This window comes from Oncorhynchus mykiss, chromosome 4 (genome assembly GCF_057628025.1).
Source record: "Oncorhynchus mykiss isolate SJ-2025 chromosome 4, ASM5762802v1, whole genome shotgun sequence".
Taxonomy (NCBI): Eukaryota; Metazoa; Chordata; class Actinopteri; order Salmoniformes; family Salmonidae; genus Oncorhynchus; species Oncorhynchus mykiss.
In genome coordinates, this window is record NC_143025.1 from 22,266,618 (window position 1) to 22,284,555 (window position 17,938).

The window sequence follows — 17,938 nt, forward strand, 5'->3', positions numbered from 1 at the left end:
GTATGTCTATGGCCACAAAGCAACAAGCTGTAGCCTATATTTGTCTCGCATGCTGCCCAAACTGCAGCGTTCCCGACGGTAGACATACCTGTAACTGCCAAAATAAAGGAAACACTTGAGTAAACAAAGGATGTTATGGTGTGAGGTGCATTTGCCCGGCATGGTTTAGGTCATCTTGTAGAATCTATGCCAAGGGGCATTGAAGCTGTTCTGGCAGCTTGTGGTGGCGCAACATCATTTTAAGACACTTTAGTTTCAGGTTTTAATGTCACATGCAGTGAAATGTCTTTCTTGCGAGCTCTAAACCCAACAATGCAGTAATCAATAACAATGTAATACTAAACATATCAAGGTAGAACAAAAACACACAATATATAAAAACAAGAAATAAGAAGAACATGATAAAGTAAGTAAGCATACTATATACAGGGTCAGTTCCAGTAGCATATTTACAATGTGCAGGGATACTGGATCTATAGAGGTAGATATGTATAGGGGTAAACATACTATATACAGGGTCAGTTCCAGTAGCATATTTACAATGTGCAGGGATACTGGATCTATAGAGGTAGATATGTATAGGGGTAAACATACTATATACAGGGTCAGTTCCAGTACCATATTTACAATGTGCAGGGATACTGGCGTGACAGAGGTAGATATGTTTAGGGGTAAGGTGACAGGGATACTGGCGTGACAGAGGTAGATATGTTTAGGGGTAAGGTGACTAGGCATCAGGATATATGATTAACAGAGTAGCAGCAGCGTACGTTATATGATGATTGTATGTTAGTGGGTGTGTGTAGAGGCAGGATAACTGTATGTGCATATTATGTATGTGTGAGAAAATGATAGAGTGAGTGTTTTTATGTGTTGGAGTATCAGTGTGTGTAGTGTGCATAGAGACAGTGTAAAAATAAGAATCAAATACAAGGGTCAACTCAGATAGTCTGTGCAGCCATTTTGTTAGCTATTTAGTTAGCTATTTAGCAGTCTTATGGCATGTGGATGCTGTTCAGAAGCCTGTTAGTGTCAGACTTGATGCACCGATACCGCTTGCCGTGCAGAAGCAGAGTGAACAGTATTGGGTAGCTGGAGTATTTAATTATTTTCCTGGGCCTTCCTTTCTCGCCACCTGATATAGAGTTCCTATGTTGGTGTTTCCTTAATGTTGGCAGATACCTTATGTGCTTGTGGTAAAACTTAATTCACAGTTGTTCTTTTATAAACTACGGGCTTGAGCACAGACTCACACAATTGAGCAGTCACATTTATTATGCAGTTAATTTTTAAAATTTGTATTAATCAGTTACCCAATCAAGGCAGGGCCGCCCAGTTACCCACGTGGGCCTCTACCTCCTCTCCTCACCCCATCTGAGGATTTTTTTAGGCTGCCTCTTGGGCCCCCCACAGGCCTGGACCCAGGGGCTTCAGCCCCTACATTAAACTGGGGCGGCAGGGTAGCCTAGTGGTTAGAGCGTTGGACTAGTAACCGGAAGGTTGTGAGTTCAAACCCCCGAGCTGACAAGGTACAAATCTGTCGTTCTGCCCCTGAACAGGCAGTTAACCCACTGTTCCCAGGCCGTCATTGAAAATAAGAATTTGTTCTTAACTGACTTGCCTGGTTAAATAAAGGTAAAAAAAAAATAAAAAAAAAAAAAATAAAAAAATAAAAAAAAAACCGGCCCTGCTCTTGCCCTGTGGATTGGGGCCTTGCCATGGTAGTCAAAATAATGGCCTGCCCAGCATTTTTATGGCCCTAAGCATGATGGGACGTTCATTTCTTAAATAACTCAGGAACCACACCTGTGTGCAAACACCTGCTTTCAAAATACTTAATATCCCTCATTTAATCAAGTGTTTCCATTATTTGGGCAGTTACCTGTACATTGACTGTGATAATCTGCAGTGTACTCAGATGTGAAAATCTAGAGAAACAATGTTTTCTTATTGTCTTCTTTGAATGTCAATGAAAAATATCCGCCATTCACATGTAATCTGAAAATGTTTGCTCTTTTTTTCAGTCCTGGTACCTGGGGAACTAAACAACACAAGGATAAGTGAAAAGGGCATGGACACGTGGATTTGAGATTCAACACTTTTTGTGGAATTAAGAAAAAGAAAAAAAGAGATGCAAGAGGGAAAATGTATATATATGCAGTATATATACAGTATGTATATATATATAAATATATGTGTGCATATATATTTATATATGTATATCAACATAAAATGTGCTTCACAACACCTTTTTGGAAAATAAAGACAGAGGGGGAGAGAGCGAGTCCAAGGAGAGAAAGAAGATAGAAAGAGAAGAGGATGTTTGGGCAGCCAAAATTAACTGTGGGGCAGAGACATGACCCCAGTACCCCCATACCCCCATACCCCCCCCCCCCCCCGCCCCCCGCTACAGGTGCTGCTTCTTCATATATGCAAAATAAGTATCCTTTATTTTCTTAATCAACAAGAAAGAGAAGAATTCAGTTCCTGTGATCAGACTTTTCCACACTTCTTCTGGGACGGTAATTATTTTTGAAAGCTGGTTGCACATGGTCAATAACCTCCCTTTACCTGCAGAAACAAAAGTCTACTTTTCATCAAATTTGATAGACAATCATGTAGTTACTTCATTTAAAGGGGGGGGGGGGTTCAAGATTTCCTTTACCACAGTCCATTTTTTGGTCATTTTTTAAAATAAACACTGAGCTACAGTGGCTTGCGAAAGTATTCACCCCCCTTGGCATTTTTGTTGCCTTCCAACCTGGATTTAAAATGGATTTTGGGGAGGTTTGTATCATTTGATTTACACAACATGGCTACCACTTTGAAGATGCTAAATATTTTGTATTGTGAAACACACAAGAAATAAGACAAAAAAACATGCATAACTATTCACCCCCCCAAAGTCAATACTTTGTAGAGCCACCGTTTGCAGTAATTACAGCTGCAAGCCTCCTGGGGTATGTTTCTATAAGTTTGGCACATCTAGCCACTGGGATTTTTGCCCATTCTTCAAGGCAACACTGCTCCAGCTCCTTCAAGTTGGATGGGTTCCACTGGTATACAGCAATCTTTAAGTCATACCACAGATTTTCAACTGGATTGAGGTCTGGGCTTTGACTAGGCCATTCCAAGACATTTAAATGTTTCCCCTTAAACCCCTCAAGTGTTGATTTAGCAGTATGATTAGGGTCATTGTGCTGCTGGAAGGTGAACCTCCGTCCCAGTCTCAAATTTCTGGAAGACTGAAACAGGTTTCCCTCAAGAATATCCCTGTATTTAGCGTCATCCATCATCCCTTCAATTCTTCATTCAATTCTTCAATTCCAGTCCCTGCTGATGAAAAACATCCCCACAGCATGATGCTGCCACCACCATGCTTCACTGTGGGGATGGTGTTCTCTGGGTGATGAGAGGTGTTGGGTTTGTGCCAGACATAGTGTTTTTGTTGATGGCCAAAAAGCTCAATTTTAGTCTCAACTGTCCAGAGTACCTTCTTCCATATGTTTGGGGAGTCTCCCACATGCCTTTTGGCGAACACCAAATGTGTTTGCTTATTTTTTTAAACTTTAAGCAATGTTTTTTTTTCTGGCCACTCTTCCGTAAAGCCCAGCTCTGTGGAGTGTATGGCTTAAAGTGGTCCTATGGACAGATACTATAATCTCCGCTGTGGAACTTTGCAGCTCCTTCAGGGTCATCTTTGGTCTCTTTGTTGCCTCTCTGATTAATGACCTCCTTGCCTGGTCTGTGAATTTTGGGGTGCGGCCCTCTCTTGATAGGTTTGTTGAGGTGCCATATTCTTTCCATGTTTTAAATAATGGATTTAATGGTGCTCCGTGGGATGTTGAAAGTTTGGGATATGTTTTTATAACCCAACCCTGATCTGTACTTCTCCACAACTTTGTCCCTGACCTGTTTGGAGAGCTCCTTGGTCTTCATAGTGCTGCTTGCTTGGTGGTGCCCCTTGTTTCATAGCAAAGGGGGTGAATACACATGCACGCACCTCTTTTCTGTTTTGTTTTTTTCATTTCACTTCACCAATTTGGACTATTTTGTGTATGTCCATTACATGAAATCCAAATAAAAATCCATCTAAATTACAGGTTGTAAATGCAACAAAATAGGAAAAACGCCAAGGGGGATGAATACTTTTGCAAGGCACTGTAAGTATCTTTTACGAGGCACGGATCAGAAGGATCAGGTTTTAGAGCAGTACAGAGCATCGCGAAAGGACAGGTACTGTAACAGGTGTTTGTAAGTCTTCACAATAACTGAGAGACCCTTTTGTGCCTGTCAACTGTTGTGTATTTGTGTTGACATTTGTTTGTGTGTGCATACAATTCAAACATAATGAAACCCCCTCTCCCTATCCTTGCCCCACTCTTGAGATAATATTGCATAAAGTTTGGATTAATGTAGATAACGGGGGTTTATTCTGCACAGTGACAAAGGAGAAAAAAAATAGTTTTGTCACTATTGAGAAAGTATTGGGTGTAGAGGGGAGATGTTTTCTTTATTTTTTTGTGTATTCCGTTTAAATTGCGTTGGACATTACAGGCATTGCACTACTATAATTAATGCATTTTTCCTTTTTTAGCAGCTATCTTTTGGCCTATTCATATTAAAATGTTGCAAGTCAAAGGTAGTTTTAGGATTATGTTGTAGAAACTACTATGTTGTGTTCTTTAGGTAGCAGGGTACATGAGCTATGAGTGTTTTCTGTCTTGAGCTATCGATTAGAACAATCCAACCCTACTGTGTTTCAGATATTCTATGCTCTAGTGGAAGTTTCTTTGTGTATGTTGAGGTACAGGGAATCCTGACAGGTTTATGGCATCACACCGTTTTGGATCTCTCTCTACATTCTGTGTATCTACGTCACATCTTTATTCTTTTACTCATGCTGTTTTTATATAATCGAAAAACAAAATGAATTCATGATTGTCTTTTGTACTGCAGATCACAGATGTTAGATGAGTCGATGAGATCATTAGAAGCGTGGCTGTAAAGGTAACCATTGATAGTGCCACCATTGGCCCAAGACCTAATGGTTTCTAAGCCAATGGCACTGCATGTTTCCATGTGTGCACATGGCAGAATTCTGGCTCATTGAGAAGGAGCAACTGACTGGCCAGCAGTGTCCATCACCAGTCTATTTAGTAAGACCTATCTTTAGAGGTTTTGTCCCTGGGTCTCATTTGCTGATGCAATGCAAAGTTTGTGACAACAGACATTGTTGCAGCATGTTTTTGGATGAATGCAGAATTCATCTTTATAAATAGAAAACAACATCAGGGCTTGAGACTCCTCAATCAAAGCCAAACCATATATACAGCCATGAAAAGTGCCTAAGACGTAGCACGAGTTCTTTTCTCCTTTCTTTGTATTTTAGTTTTTGCTTGTATGAAGTACTGCAAGCCTCAATGACTTCTAGGCAGGCAACAGAAGTGGTGGGAGAGAGAGGTGTGACGCACAGAGGGGGAGAAGGCATGGAAAGCTCACAGTCCTAACCCGTCTCCAGCCAAATGCACGTTTCTGAGCACATTGATGGTTAGCTGGGGACAAGCCAAGAAAAGACACAACATAAAACCCTGCTATCAGCAATGACATCATGAAACCAACATATCAAAGCACTATATATATATATATATATATATATATATATATATATATATATATATATATAGAGAGAGAGAGAGAAAAACTGTTTGTTTAGTTCAGATATGGCTCATTTAAAACAGAAACACTTCTAGGGAATAATGTCATACATACTGGTTACAAAAAGCTAACCTTTAAATACGGCTTTGCAATGGTGTTCCAATTCACATCTGTTATCTATATACAGAATACCTACAATGACTTGTTTTAAAGGTGCTGATATGAAATGACACTGATATATATTCATGCATGGTGCTTTCAAAAGAAAACCATTAGATTCTAGCTCTATTGACCACCATAATGCTGACATGGGTGCATGGCAGAAACTCTTACTACCCTTCTGAAGCTTACCCTCCCCCACAAGCCCCTCCCCCCAAGCCCCTCCTCCCTCTAATCTATGGAACAGAGAGTAAACAATACTGATGGGTTCTTACCTTTTTACCTATTCGTTTGGATTTTTTATTCCCTATTGTTAACTTCTATTTTGCACGATATTTGATATAACACATTATGTGCCTTGCCTTTAGTTAAGAACAATAATACATGATAAAAATAATGTAAATTCATTTCTCTTTTTAGTATAACCGGTAACGCTGCAAAAAAGACAAAAAACATTGCTGCATGTTTGATTGCTTGTCATTATCCAGTTTAGATTAATACAATAGTAGATTAAAGTAGTGACAGATTGGATTGTCTTTTCACCCTTTTCCCTTTTGTGGGTATTATAGACTAGTATTATAGACTAGTATTATAGACTAGTATTATAGACTAGTATTTGTCTTTCCATCACATGGAACCCTTGCTGCATTTGAATCTTGTTCATTTCTTTGTTTTATTAACTCTTGTGGCTTTCCCCTCTCATTATGTCTTCCAGCTTGGTGTAATACAGTATGTGAAATATGCAATTCTCGTTTCCTCTGCTCAGCATTTGCTGAAGTTGTATTTTGCCCCCTTTTTAAAGCTCTTCTTCAATGATAAAGAATGTGTGGCAAGAATGAGTGAAAATGTGCAATTACTCCAATTCAAGGAGGGGCAACTTTTCTCCATGCTAGCAAACACAGCTGATTAAACAAATTGTATTTTAATCTGAAGATCATGATTAGTTGATTATTGGAGTCAGAGGACTGGAGTTGCTCATCCCAGCTCCAATTCAAGATGTTGATTTTTGCCTATTTGATTTAGTTGATTGACTCTGCAACTGGAGGTCAGGGCTAGAGAGGGTAGAGAGCTGTGAAGGTTGTGTTGTAGGTGACCAGTGATCCGGCTCCTAGCATGGAATAGAGATTTAAAGCACTGAGCTGGGCTCACATTTCCTCCAGCACCATGGCTACTTCTGCCCCTGCAGACATTATTTGTGGCACCAGATGACCAGAGCTGAATATGGGGTACATTTGTTCCCCCAATTTTCTTACATTACATCCTATGAATCCCCTATACGCAGAAAGGCAAATCCAAGCACTTTAATATCTGTTCAAACGGGAACATCACAAAATAATTCATCTCTATACATATATTAAGCCAAGGGAAATTACTAATTTGGAATTGTTTAAGGATAAAGCTGAAGTTTCAGAGACAAATTCTTTACATGGAATGCTAACTGTGTTATTACGTAATGTGTCAATGGTGAGCAGTGCACAGTGCTTCACATCTCTCTTTTTGTGTTTGTGTTTTATGTATGAGAGAAAGCGTTTGTGTGTGTGTGTGTGTGTGTGTGCGCGCGTGCATGTGCGTGCGTGTAAATGTTTGTGTGTGTGTGTGTTTGGCTAGGTAGCCTCACCTACCATAGTACTTTGTCGGTTCTCAGATTGCACATACATAAATCACCTGATAACAAAGAGAGAGAGACTATTTGGTGTGTTCAAAAATGCTCATTTAGGAAGACTGAAAATCAAAGGAGAGCAAAAAAAGGGTTATTAATGCACTACTAGATAGAATTGTCTGAGGGGAGTAGAAATGTGTGACAAACTAGTGCTGTGAGATGCAATAATGACATGAAAAATTCCCCTCCCCAATTGTATACCTTGATCAGTAATCTGTGACTTAGATGAACGTTTTTGCATCTCACTGCATTTCCATGGGGTTAGGGGGTCAAATTATTTCATTGCGAATATGCACACTACCTGGATTGGTTTGAAATGAAATGATCAAAATCAGTAAAATAAAGTTTCATAACACTGGCTACAATCGAATGTTAAGCTTTATGTACCACGTGTAGATTATTATTTAGATGGTGAGTAAGTGCGTAGTTTCATTTTGAGGTCCTCCACATTTAGGTCCATTGTGTGGAGTCTACAAATCCACTTTATGTTGTTTTGAATATTAGCCCTGTACTTCAGAAGTATCAACTGACCTAGTCAGAATCACGGTATAGAGAATGAAAACAACACAACATCTCTTCATAGCTGACTTGCTGATTTAAAAATATATATGTTTTACTGAAAGATGCCAAGATGCTTCATTAGTTGTTGTTTTTTTTTAAATTAGAGGGTAGATGATAATTTATCATTTCTTACTACGTAGTGTAATGGGAGTATATTGAACAAGAGAGGATATTGTGTATTTTTTCAGCAGGGTCAGAAAAGGCCATGTAAAAGTTTGTTATGCAGTGTACAGTATTGTTTCTGTAATGGATATTGCAATGCTGGTAGCTATTAACATTTTGCTGCAAGCAATTGAGAATTGAAGAAAAATGTCAGAACAAGAGGTATTGTTTACATGCCGTCTTAAGATCTTGGTGATGACGGTTTATGTGTCCCGGTTCACAGTCCCAGGTTGAAGTGGAGTGCTGTAGCAAAGGCATTCCATCAAATCCATACGATCCTCAAGCTCAACAAAATGCTGCGATCATTCAGCAAGCAATTTGATATTTGTTAAACAGGTCATGTGTTGAGGCAAGAGTCTGCTCCTGATCAAAGAACGCCCACATTATGGGTTGTGTGTGTCTTGTGTGTGTCCCTGGGGTCTTTCATTCATCCAAAAAGGAAAAGACCAACTGATGTGTTAACCATACACAACACCGTACAGTCAATGATCTATATGGAGCCCATATTCAAGTCACAATATTCTCCTTCTAGTTTTCAGCACAAAGTCCAATTACTGCTGTAGTATCTGAGGGCTCCAAAGTGCTAATGTTTGATAGCTCTGAAGAATTCTGAAGCTTACTGTATGTCGACTTATTAGGCATTTCAAAATACTACGTTTCTACGTTTTCAATACAATTAGTGGAAATAGATAAATAATCCTCTGTAAAGTTCCCCTCTGTATAGTAGCAGCAGACGCTGGAGCCTCATGACATTTCCTGTGAAGATTTGCACTGCTCCACACTCACCTCTCCAGTTCAGTTTACCCTCCAGCCTGGGTCTGACTGGGACACATAGGGACAGGGGTCTGACGCCACCAATAGTCTAGCCAGCACAGTGGTTCTACAATAGGTGTTCAGCACACAGTCTTCTTATTTCATTTGCTTTTTGTAACTAAACACAGCTATACAGTATATTGTTATGACACCGACAGGGACTTTTGTTTCTAGAGCAGGGTGCTACCCCCCAACACTTTTTAAAGTGGCCACAGGTGATGGTTGAACTTACTCTGAAAGACATTAATATGCATTCAATACTGACACATTTAAAATATGATCTTATTTTTTATTTCAAAACCCTCACTAATGTTTTTGTAGTAATTATTGTGATTATTGTAGGATTGTTACATTTTGGACTCATTATCCTATGTATAAATGCTTACAGTATATCAATGAGAATGAAAAAGACAAAATGTATATAAAAAACTTTTTTTCTGTATTGTATAAGAAAGTACATGTTTATGTTGTGTGTTTAAATTTAGTTGTCTTAAGTTGTGGCCAAGCCACAAAATATAATAATTACTTCTTAAGGATCTGCTATGGTTGGTGTGAGCTCACCACCGATTGCTGCATGCCTTTTTAAAGAAGGTACCTGTATTTGATTTTATCAATCCTGAAACCTGGACAGTAATTTCAGCATCACTTGTTGTCATTTTAAACAGAGACAAACCCTTCAGTAAGCCTCAAGGGGATATGCAAATTCCATTGCCATTTCTTTTTGCTTTTTTCCCCCACAATTCATCTAACAGTTCTGCATTTCTGTTTTTGAACTGTTGTCGTGCTTCAAAGAACTCACACACTTTCCTTCTATTTGGACGATTGCACTAGATAAACTGGTATTGACTATTTTGTTTAAGGAAACTTTTAAAGATGTACTTCTCTGGAAATCTTTCTGAAGCTCAACCTTTGATGTATAGGAATGCTGATTGTGTGAGAGAGACGGAGCGAGAAAGTGAGAAAACAGCTGCTTGTAACAAGCTAAGAATATTATTCCCCGTGTATTGCCCCTTTCGTCGTTTATAGTTAGAGAACTCACTGAGTGCATCACTTCAAAGTCCACCCAGGTGGTACATTTTTGGTTTGTGGGATTCAGGCTTGAAAAGTTATTGGTTCAGTCCTAGACAATCAACGTCAGGGCTGACAGTCGTAATAGTTTTGCCATAGTCCATACAAGGTGTGGTCAGTGTGTTTGTGTGTGTTTTTGGTCAGGAACGGTGTGCAGAGGAAGCACAGTCCTCTGGTGGTGCAGGTGTGAGGCCCCACACTGCTCCGAGTGCCTTTCTTCTCGCAGTGAGGCGTTGTTGTGAATGTTACTCTAGTTTTACTCAAGGATGCACTGCTCTGCTCCACCCAGAGACTTGCTATTGATTGATGTGAGGCTGAGGGAGGTGTGTGTGGTAGCTCATGCTGCAGCTGCAACATGTATGGGTCCAGAATGACAAGATAAGTCTTTACACATGGTGCACCACAACCTTGAAGATTAGAATATGGAAAAAGTTAATTTACTATATTGGCCTTTGAATTTCCTTCACGTTTTTTAAACTGATGTAATTTATCGTTATGCAATTGGTACAGTATATAGATTAGAATGATGTAGTTTATTGTGTTCCGTGCCGGAACTCTGAATTTCCCCTATGCAATTAAGGGCTGGTATACCCTGTCAGGGTAAACACCTGGGAATCTGATACCTATTAATATGAATTCATAAGTTCGTAGTTACTCTTAGCAACAATCACTATCCAGACAGACTCTTAAGATGATTTATTTACCTAAAATTAGAATTGGCACTGGATTAAAATGGTCCCGTTTGAGTTTCAAGATTATTTCTTCAGAGAGATGAAATACTTAGCAGCACGCCAGTCAAAAGTGTAGAATGACCAGACGTGTATGTTTGTGAGAGTTTTAGGGGATCAGTAGATGGTGAGCCAAGCCATGATCAGTTAGATAAAGGTAGCGGTTTTACTTTTATTGTATTTTGTTTTTCCTATTCCCCTCAATGATCAGTTAGTGGTGTTTTTTTATGCAAACTGAGGTAAAATCTCAAACGAGAAGGTGAGCGGTAAACACTCTCCATAATCCTCTTGTTACTGTATGAAGAGACATCAAGCACAGAATAGAGGCCACAACTCTCAGAGAGGTGTCACAATATAGTTTTTTTGTGGTGAAATGTGCTTCTGTTCACACAGTGTATAAAGCTAACTGTTATGTTTGGTCTCTATATTTTACTTTCAACAAACCAGCAGGTAAAGCAACACTTACATGTGAATACTGAATACCAAAAATGATTTCAACAAGCAGTGCCTGTCATTTTACTGCTAATTATTTTTCATTTATTTTCTGCCATTGCCCTTCTCAAGTTCTGATGTACATAGTGTTTGTACTCTAAGCTGCTGGAGGTCATTCTGACTTTGTGTGGGACTGTGTTTAGTGCCTGAGCCCCACTCTCACATTGGCTTCTGCTCATAGCTTTCCACACAAACTGTCCCAATGAGGTCCTACTGTACTCTGCTACAAGGTGAAGGGCACCCACTGGCCAATGGCAATGGCCTTTTGCTATGGAGGTGAAAAGCCATAAAAACCAAGTGCAGTTATGGAGATCTGTTCATGTTATTGATGATCCATATCACAGACTTACTGACATGTCAACACCAAGAAGCCCCACCACACAATAGAGGAAAGAACAAGGCGACATTTTAATGAGGGCTCTTTCTACACAAATCAAATATCTCACTTGATCTTCAAATGCTTAATGCCGCGATCATGTGCTAGTCAGAACTAGAAACGCTCTGAAATGTCTAACTTGCTAACTTTTTTGAATGCGGCACGTGTATAACTACAACCAGTTAGCAAATCGGAAATTTCAGAGCTTCCTAGTTCCGACTAGCACTTGAATGCTGCATAAGTCCACTTGGTGCCCCAACCTTTTCTTGACAATTGGTTTATTTTCATATTTTTCTGGGCCTGTACTGTATGTTGATTCATTCTTTAAGCATGCTGTTTTTCTCAGTGTGATGAAGTTGGTTGGCTGGAGGAGGGAAGAGATCAAGATGTTTCTCAGAGAGCATTGTAATGCAGTGTTAAATTTTAAGATTTTTTTTCTTCTCATTATTCTTTACAAATATTACCATAGTAGTTATTCATTAATCACTTGCTTGCTGCACAGACATACACACTTCACACCAGGAAAGAGCATGTGGACATTTAGTTCTGACACATCCGGTGGAATAGGGCAGAGAACAGATTCATAGCACACACGGGTCACTTTGAACTGCTTGTGATTTTATTTTCCTTTTTGAAAACTTTAGTACAAAAGAATCAGCAAAGGTCGGTAATAACTTGTCTGTTAATTATTTGAAATGACTCTCATATAGGAAAACTAAATTTGCCATGTGTTTTTGAACTGGTGTGGGGGAAATGTACAGCTTTACCAATATTTCATTATAACATTGTATTCAGCCATCGCTGTTAGCAAATGCTCATAAATACATTACTGAAAGTGAGTGTGTTTCCCTATGCAAAAAAAGTATACAAAATAATAAACAAGCTATGCTACAACTCAGTGATGTGTCCTTGTTATTTTTATATTTCCATTGTTCATTCAATATAAATTACATTTACAGTACTGTATATGCCTTGTAATTCTGTTTTTCTTTTAAAAACTCATTTTGACAATGAGGAATGACTAGTAAGTTACTCATTTGAAGCAGCAGTCAGTGTTTTCCTTCTCAACTCAGAGATGTCTGTTGAATGTGAAATCTCATTCATTTAGATTTCTCATTTGAAATCAATATCTATTCTGCTGTAAAACTTGTCCCCGGACCAACAAAAGCATTTGCCTTGGAAGTAATGCACTTTGGAAGCAGTCTTTCCCTGGCTGAAGGTCGGGAGTGGAAGAGGAGCTGTAGGGGTCCATCTGGCTGTGTGGAACTGGAAGATACTGTGATAAGAGTTCTAATAGAAGCCAGTGAACTCCAGGGAGTCAGTGATGTGTCTGTGATCTGTGGCCTTGAGGTTTGGAAGCCCAGATAAGGCCAGGGCCGGTTGGCTGACAGAGCAGACACAACCAAGACCTAAAGAGGAGCTAATTATAGCACCTCTGGCTCCTCATAACCCTCCACCCCCCTGGTCTGCCTCACCCATGCCTCCTGGAACACCTGAACATGGGACATAGAGAGAAAATATTGCAATTTCTTGGATGGTAAAAAATGTCAGATTTGAAAATATAATGATGCATAAAATGGTTACTGCCAAATACACATATGCGTAAGCATACACAGTCTGTAGACACAACCAGTCCAAGGGACAGTATACTTTTGCATTTGACGGAAAAGTTTATTAGCTGACCTTTCAGTGTTTTTCTCAGTCAACCACAGACCCTCTGTTAATTTCAAATCTAACTTCTACTTATAATCAATTACTCCTATTAGTCAGTTACCTTTATTTACCTTGCAATTCCCCCTGGTTATTATGACCAATTGCATGAGAAATGTGTGACCATTTATCACCACTACTAAATGTTTGATCTATCTCAAAGTTGTGGCTGTTTGGCAGTTTGATGGTATTACCTTGGCCATAAAATTGTACACTGGCTGCTTTGAAATGGTTCCATGTAAAGTTGTTAGCAGGCACACAGTTTAGTGAGGGTGGCTCGGTGAAACCCCAGACCATTGCTGTATAATAGACACATTAGCAGTCCTGCAGTCTCGTTGTGTTGTTGTGTTTTATCTACATAAACTGAAGAGGACAAAGCATTGCCCCATCTCTATCCAGGCCACCACCCCTGTCCTTAAAAAAAGGTACTAACAATCGCATGTAAATCACTGGCAACTTATAGCACTTACCTCTGGAGTCCAGCAGAGCAAAGTACTTTAATTCCAGGAGAATTAAAAAGAAAAGCTGAACAGTTGCGGTTAAGGGTATGTCTTCTGTTAGGCTTGGCTGCAGGATTTGACATATCTGACTCTAATCATTCCTCAAGCCATTACCCTCAATATAGGTTTGTTGGAACCGAGCTTGGAAAAATACAATCTCAGCTTTGGAAAGGAAGTGAAGTTTTATTTCATTTTAATGATTCACAATAAAAAAAAAAAAGACCAGCAACACTTTTGTCTACGGGTGAGTGAGTGCAGAAATGCTTTCATTAAAAGGGATATCGCATACGTTGCATACACACCAGAATCAAATAAACATAAGGGAATGTTTGTACAGCACTAACTCATTTTAACGTACACAGTCCGATTACTTGAAAGATACTTTTTGAATGTAGAGTGCAATTTAGGACAGGGCCCTTAAGAAATATACGTACAACTTCCCTATGGAAACATAGTGAGTAATGGCTCGAGCAATCCTTCCTCTGCTCTAGCTATCAAGAGCTGGAGACAATAAAATAAAAGAGAACCAGAGGAGAACAGCTCGCACAGAGACAGAAAAGAAGTGGCGCCAAGTGTGAGTAGTGTTTTGAAACTAAGCCATTGAATGAATGACTAATGGGGCGACTCCCATAGCGACTGAGCCACGAGCTGTAGCTCTTTCATACTGAAATGGCACCATCCACAGATCCAAAGAAAACAAATGCCTCAGAGACCAAGTCAGTTGTTTTTTCAAAGGCCCAACTGCATATAGATGAGGAGAGAAATAATTAAATCCTGATTCATGAAAACTATAAAATCGTACAAAGGAACGTTTTAATTACACACTGTGCTGCGTAGGACCTGCTACTAAGACAGTTGCCCCAGCCTGTTCACCAAGTATTTACACATCAGCCTGGTGCTTCACTCCTGCAATTATTCTTGGCCTCTTAACTGTTATGACTTCAATTATCAATGTACTGCAGATTTGACAGAGAAATCCCTGGGTGAACTCACTGCTTCTTTGCTGTTGATCCAATGATTTCTTGCAATGATCCAAATGATTTTTCTTGTTAGGGTGAAATATAATGTCTTGGTGTCTGTTACTGTACTTGGTGTCAATGTGATGGGGGAATTTGCGCTTCAGATCAGAAATACGTACAGAAAGGGTCCAAAATGAAAACTACAGAGGTTTAGATTGGAATACATTTAGAGGTTTTTCCATTCTACATTTTTCCTTTTGTCAAAGGATTTCTTTCTGCTTTTATAAAAAAAATAGATATCATCGTATAGTCTCTTTCTCGGACTGGATCGATCTAACAGCGATGACCCCATATTAAAATGGCAAAACTGCTCATCTGATTCTGAATGTGAGGGGATGAGTGTGTGGCTCTTCTGGCTCCAGAATAAACAAAGCCAACAAAAGCACCAACTACTGCCAGGAAATATGAAGATGACGCCGCAGTTGAGCGATTTAACTTCAGATGCAGCATAAAATGTGAAATTTCCACACGTTGTAAAAACAGCCACGTGGAATTTCAAAAAGGGGTATTTTATGCACTTTAAGGAAAATGTGTACGAGCCAACAACCAAATCAATCAAACATACATCCGAAAAACTAAACTACCCAAAATTGGCAACATAGAAGTCCCATTTTGATAGTAACTGGTTGGAGTAAGTGGAGGATGGTAGCGTGTAGCCGAGTCACAGTTCTGACTTACACTAAATCTGCCTAAAAACAGGCAACAAAATGTGACTCTGCAAAGGGGGTGGATACTTCCTACATCCAATATACATCATGTACAGAAGGTATAGGAGATGGTCCCACTTTAAATGAAGCTTATAAAGGCTTCATAAATCCTTCATAAACACTACATCTGTTACAAATCATCTATAACCATATGTTTTATTTTTGTATTTTTTTAATTTCACCTTTATTTAACCAGGTAGTCCAGTGGAGAACAAGTTCTCATTTACAACGGCGACCTGGCCAGGATAAAGCAAAGCAGCGCAGAACAAACAACAACACAGAGTTACACATGGAATAAACAAACATACAGTCAATAATACAGTAGAAAAAAAGTATATATACAGTGTGTGAAAATGAGGTAGGATACCGGAGGTAAGGCAATAAATAGGCCATAGTGGCGAAATAATTACAATATAGCAATTAAACACTGGAGTGATAGATGTGCAGAAGATGAGTGTACAAGTAGAGATACTGGGGTGCAAAGGAGCAAAAATAAATCAAATAGATAACAGTATGGGGATGAGGTAGTTAGAGGGGCTATTTACAGATAGGCTATGTACAGGTGCAGTGATCTGTGAGCTGCTCTGACAGCTGATGCTTAAAGCTAGTGAGGGAGATATGCTTTATAAAGGGTTCATAAATGTGACATAACAGTGTGACATAACCACCGATGTCAAATGTGACATAACCCACTATGTCAAATATAACAAAAACCTGTGCTTTACAATGGGTGGAATAAGCACCGCTTATACATCATATTAAATTGAGGCTTCAAAAAGCATTTATAACCTTGTCATGTATCTTGATATTTAACCTTTATTTGACTAGGCAAGTCAGTTAAAAACAAATTCTTACTTACAATGACGGCCTACCCCAGACGACACTGGGCCAATTGTGCACCATCCTATGGGACTCCCAATCACAGCCGGTTGTAATACAGCTTGGAATCGAACCAAGGTCTGTAGTGACGCCTCTAGCACTGAGATGCAGTACCTTAGACCGCTGCGCCACTCGGAAGCCCATTGCAACTCCAGGATAGTGGGTTCGATTCCCGGGACCACCCATACGTAAACATGTATTCATGCATGACTGTAAGTCACTCTGGATAAAAGCGTCTTTAAATGTTATGTATTATATTATATTACTCCAAAACATTTCTAGGATGGCCAAACCTCTTTTTCTCTTGGGTGCATAGTCAATATTGGACGTGACCACAACCTTCCCCAAAATGCTGGGCAGCAGGATGACACACACTCTAAAGTGCAGTCATACACAATAAAAAACAATGGTAGGGACTTTTAAAATCCGTTTAAATATTTTGCCTACATCTGTTGTTTTTTCCCCTCTGTTAGTTTTTGAGTGTAGTTGCCCTTTAATTCAGTGAGAATGCCCTGAACTGTTGCTTGGTTAGCAGGTTTGCAGTAAGCACACATATGATGATTATGTATTCCATATAAAGTATTATTCAGAGCCCCATGAAATGGCACCATACAGTATATACATTCTACTGACCCTACTGAGTATTCCCTACAATACTTTTACTGAGGCACCCAGAATAGTTATTGCTCTAAGCCAATGGTTCCCAAACTTCAACCTCCAGCTGCGTACCCCCTCTAGCACCAGGATATATATAGCACACTCTCAAATGTTGCTTTTTTCTATCATTGTAAGCCTGCCACACACACACTTTATGATATGTTTAATAAAGGTAAGTATGAGTGTCACGATTGTCGTTGGAAGCATACTCGGACCAACATGCAGCGTGATCTGGGTTCCACATCTTTTTATTTAAAGTAAGTGAACCGCACAACAAAAACAATAAAGAAACAACGAAACGTGACTACGTGGTGCACATGCACAAAACACAAAATAATATCCCACAAACACAGGTGGGAAAAATGCTACCTAAATATGATCCCCAATTAGAGACAACGATTGCCAGCTGCCTCTAATTGGGAATCAAACAAATCACCAACATAGAAAAATAAACTAGAACCCCACATAGAAATATTAAACTAGACTACCCCCCTGTCACGCCCTGAACTACTCCATCATAGAAAAACAAGGGCTCTCTATGGTCAGGACGTGACAACGAGTTTGAGTTTTTGTCACAACCCGGCACGTGGGAAGTGACAAAGAGCTCTTATAGGACACAAAGAATAATAAACGTCCCTTTTTCAGGACCCTGTCTTTCAAAGATAATTAGTAAAAATCCAAATAACTTCACAGATCTTCACTGTAAAGGGTTGAACATGCACCTGTGGAACAGTCGTTAAGACACTAACAGCTTACAGACTGTTGACAATTAAGATCACAGTTATGAAA

At 39.4% G+C, this 17,938-nt stretch overlaps 1 protein-coding gene across 27 annotated transcripts in view; it reads left to right on the forward strand.

Moving 5' to 3' along the window:
* LOC110521516 (nuclear factor 1 C-type) overlaps positions 1-12,575 on the forward strand; it is a 126,615-nt gene extending 114,040 nt beyond the window's left edge. For all 27 annotated transcript variants that reach the window (XM_090231494.1, XM_036968482.2, XM_090231490.1 and 24 more), the window contains one exon: positions 2,025-12,575. In XM_090231494.1, coding sequence (XP_090087620.1) covers positions 2,025-2,045 — 21 coding nt within the window. In that variant the 3' untranslated portion in view covers positions 2,046-12,575. The remainder of the gene's footprint in view (positions 1-2,024) is intronic.
* Positions 12,576-17,938: the final 5,363 nt, after the last annotated feature.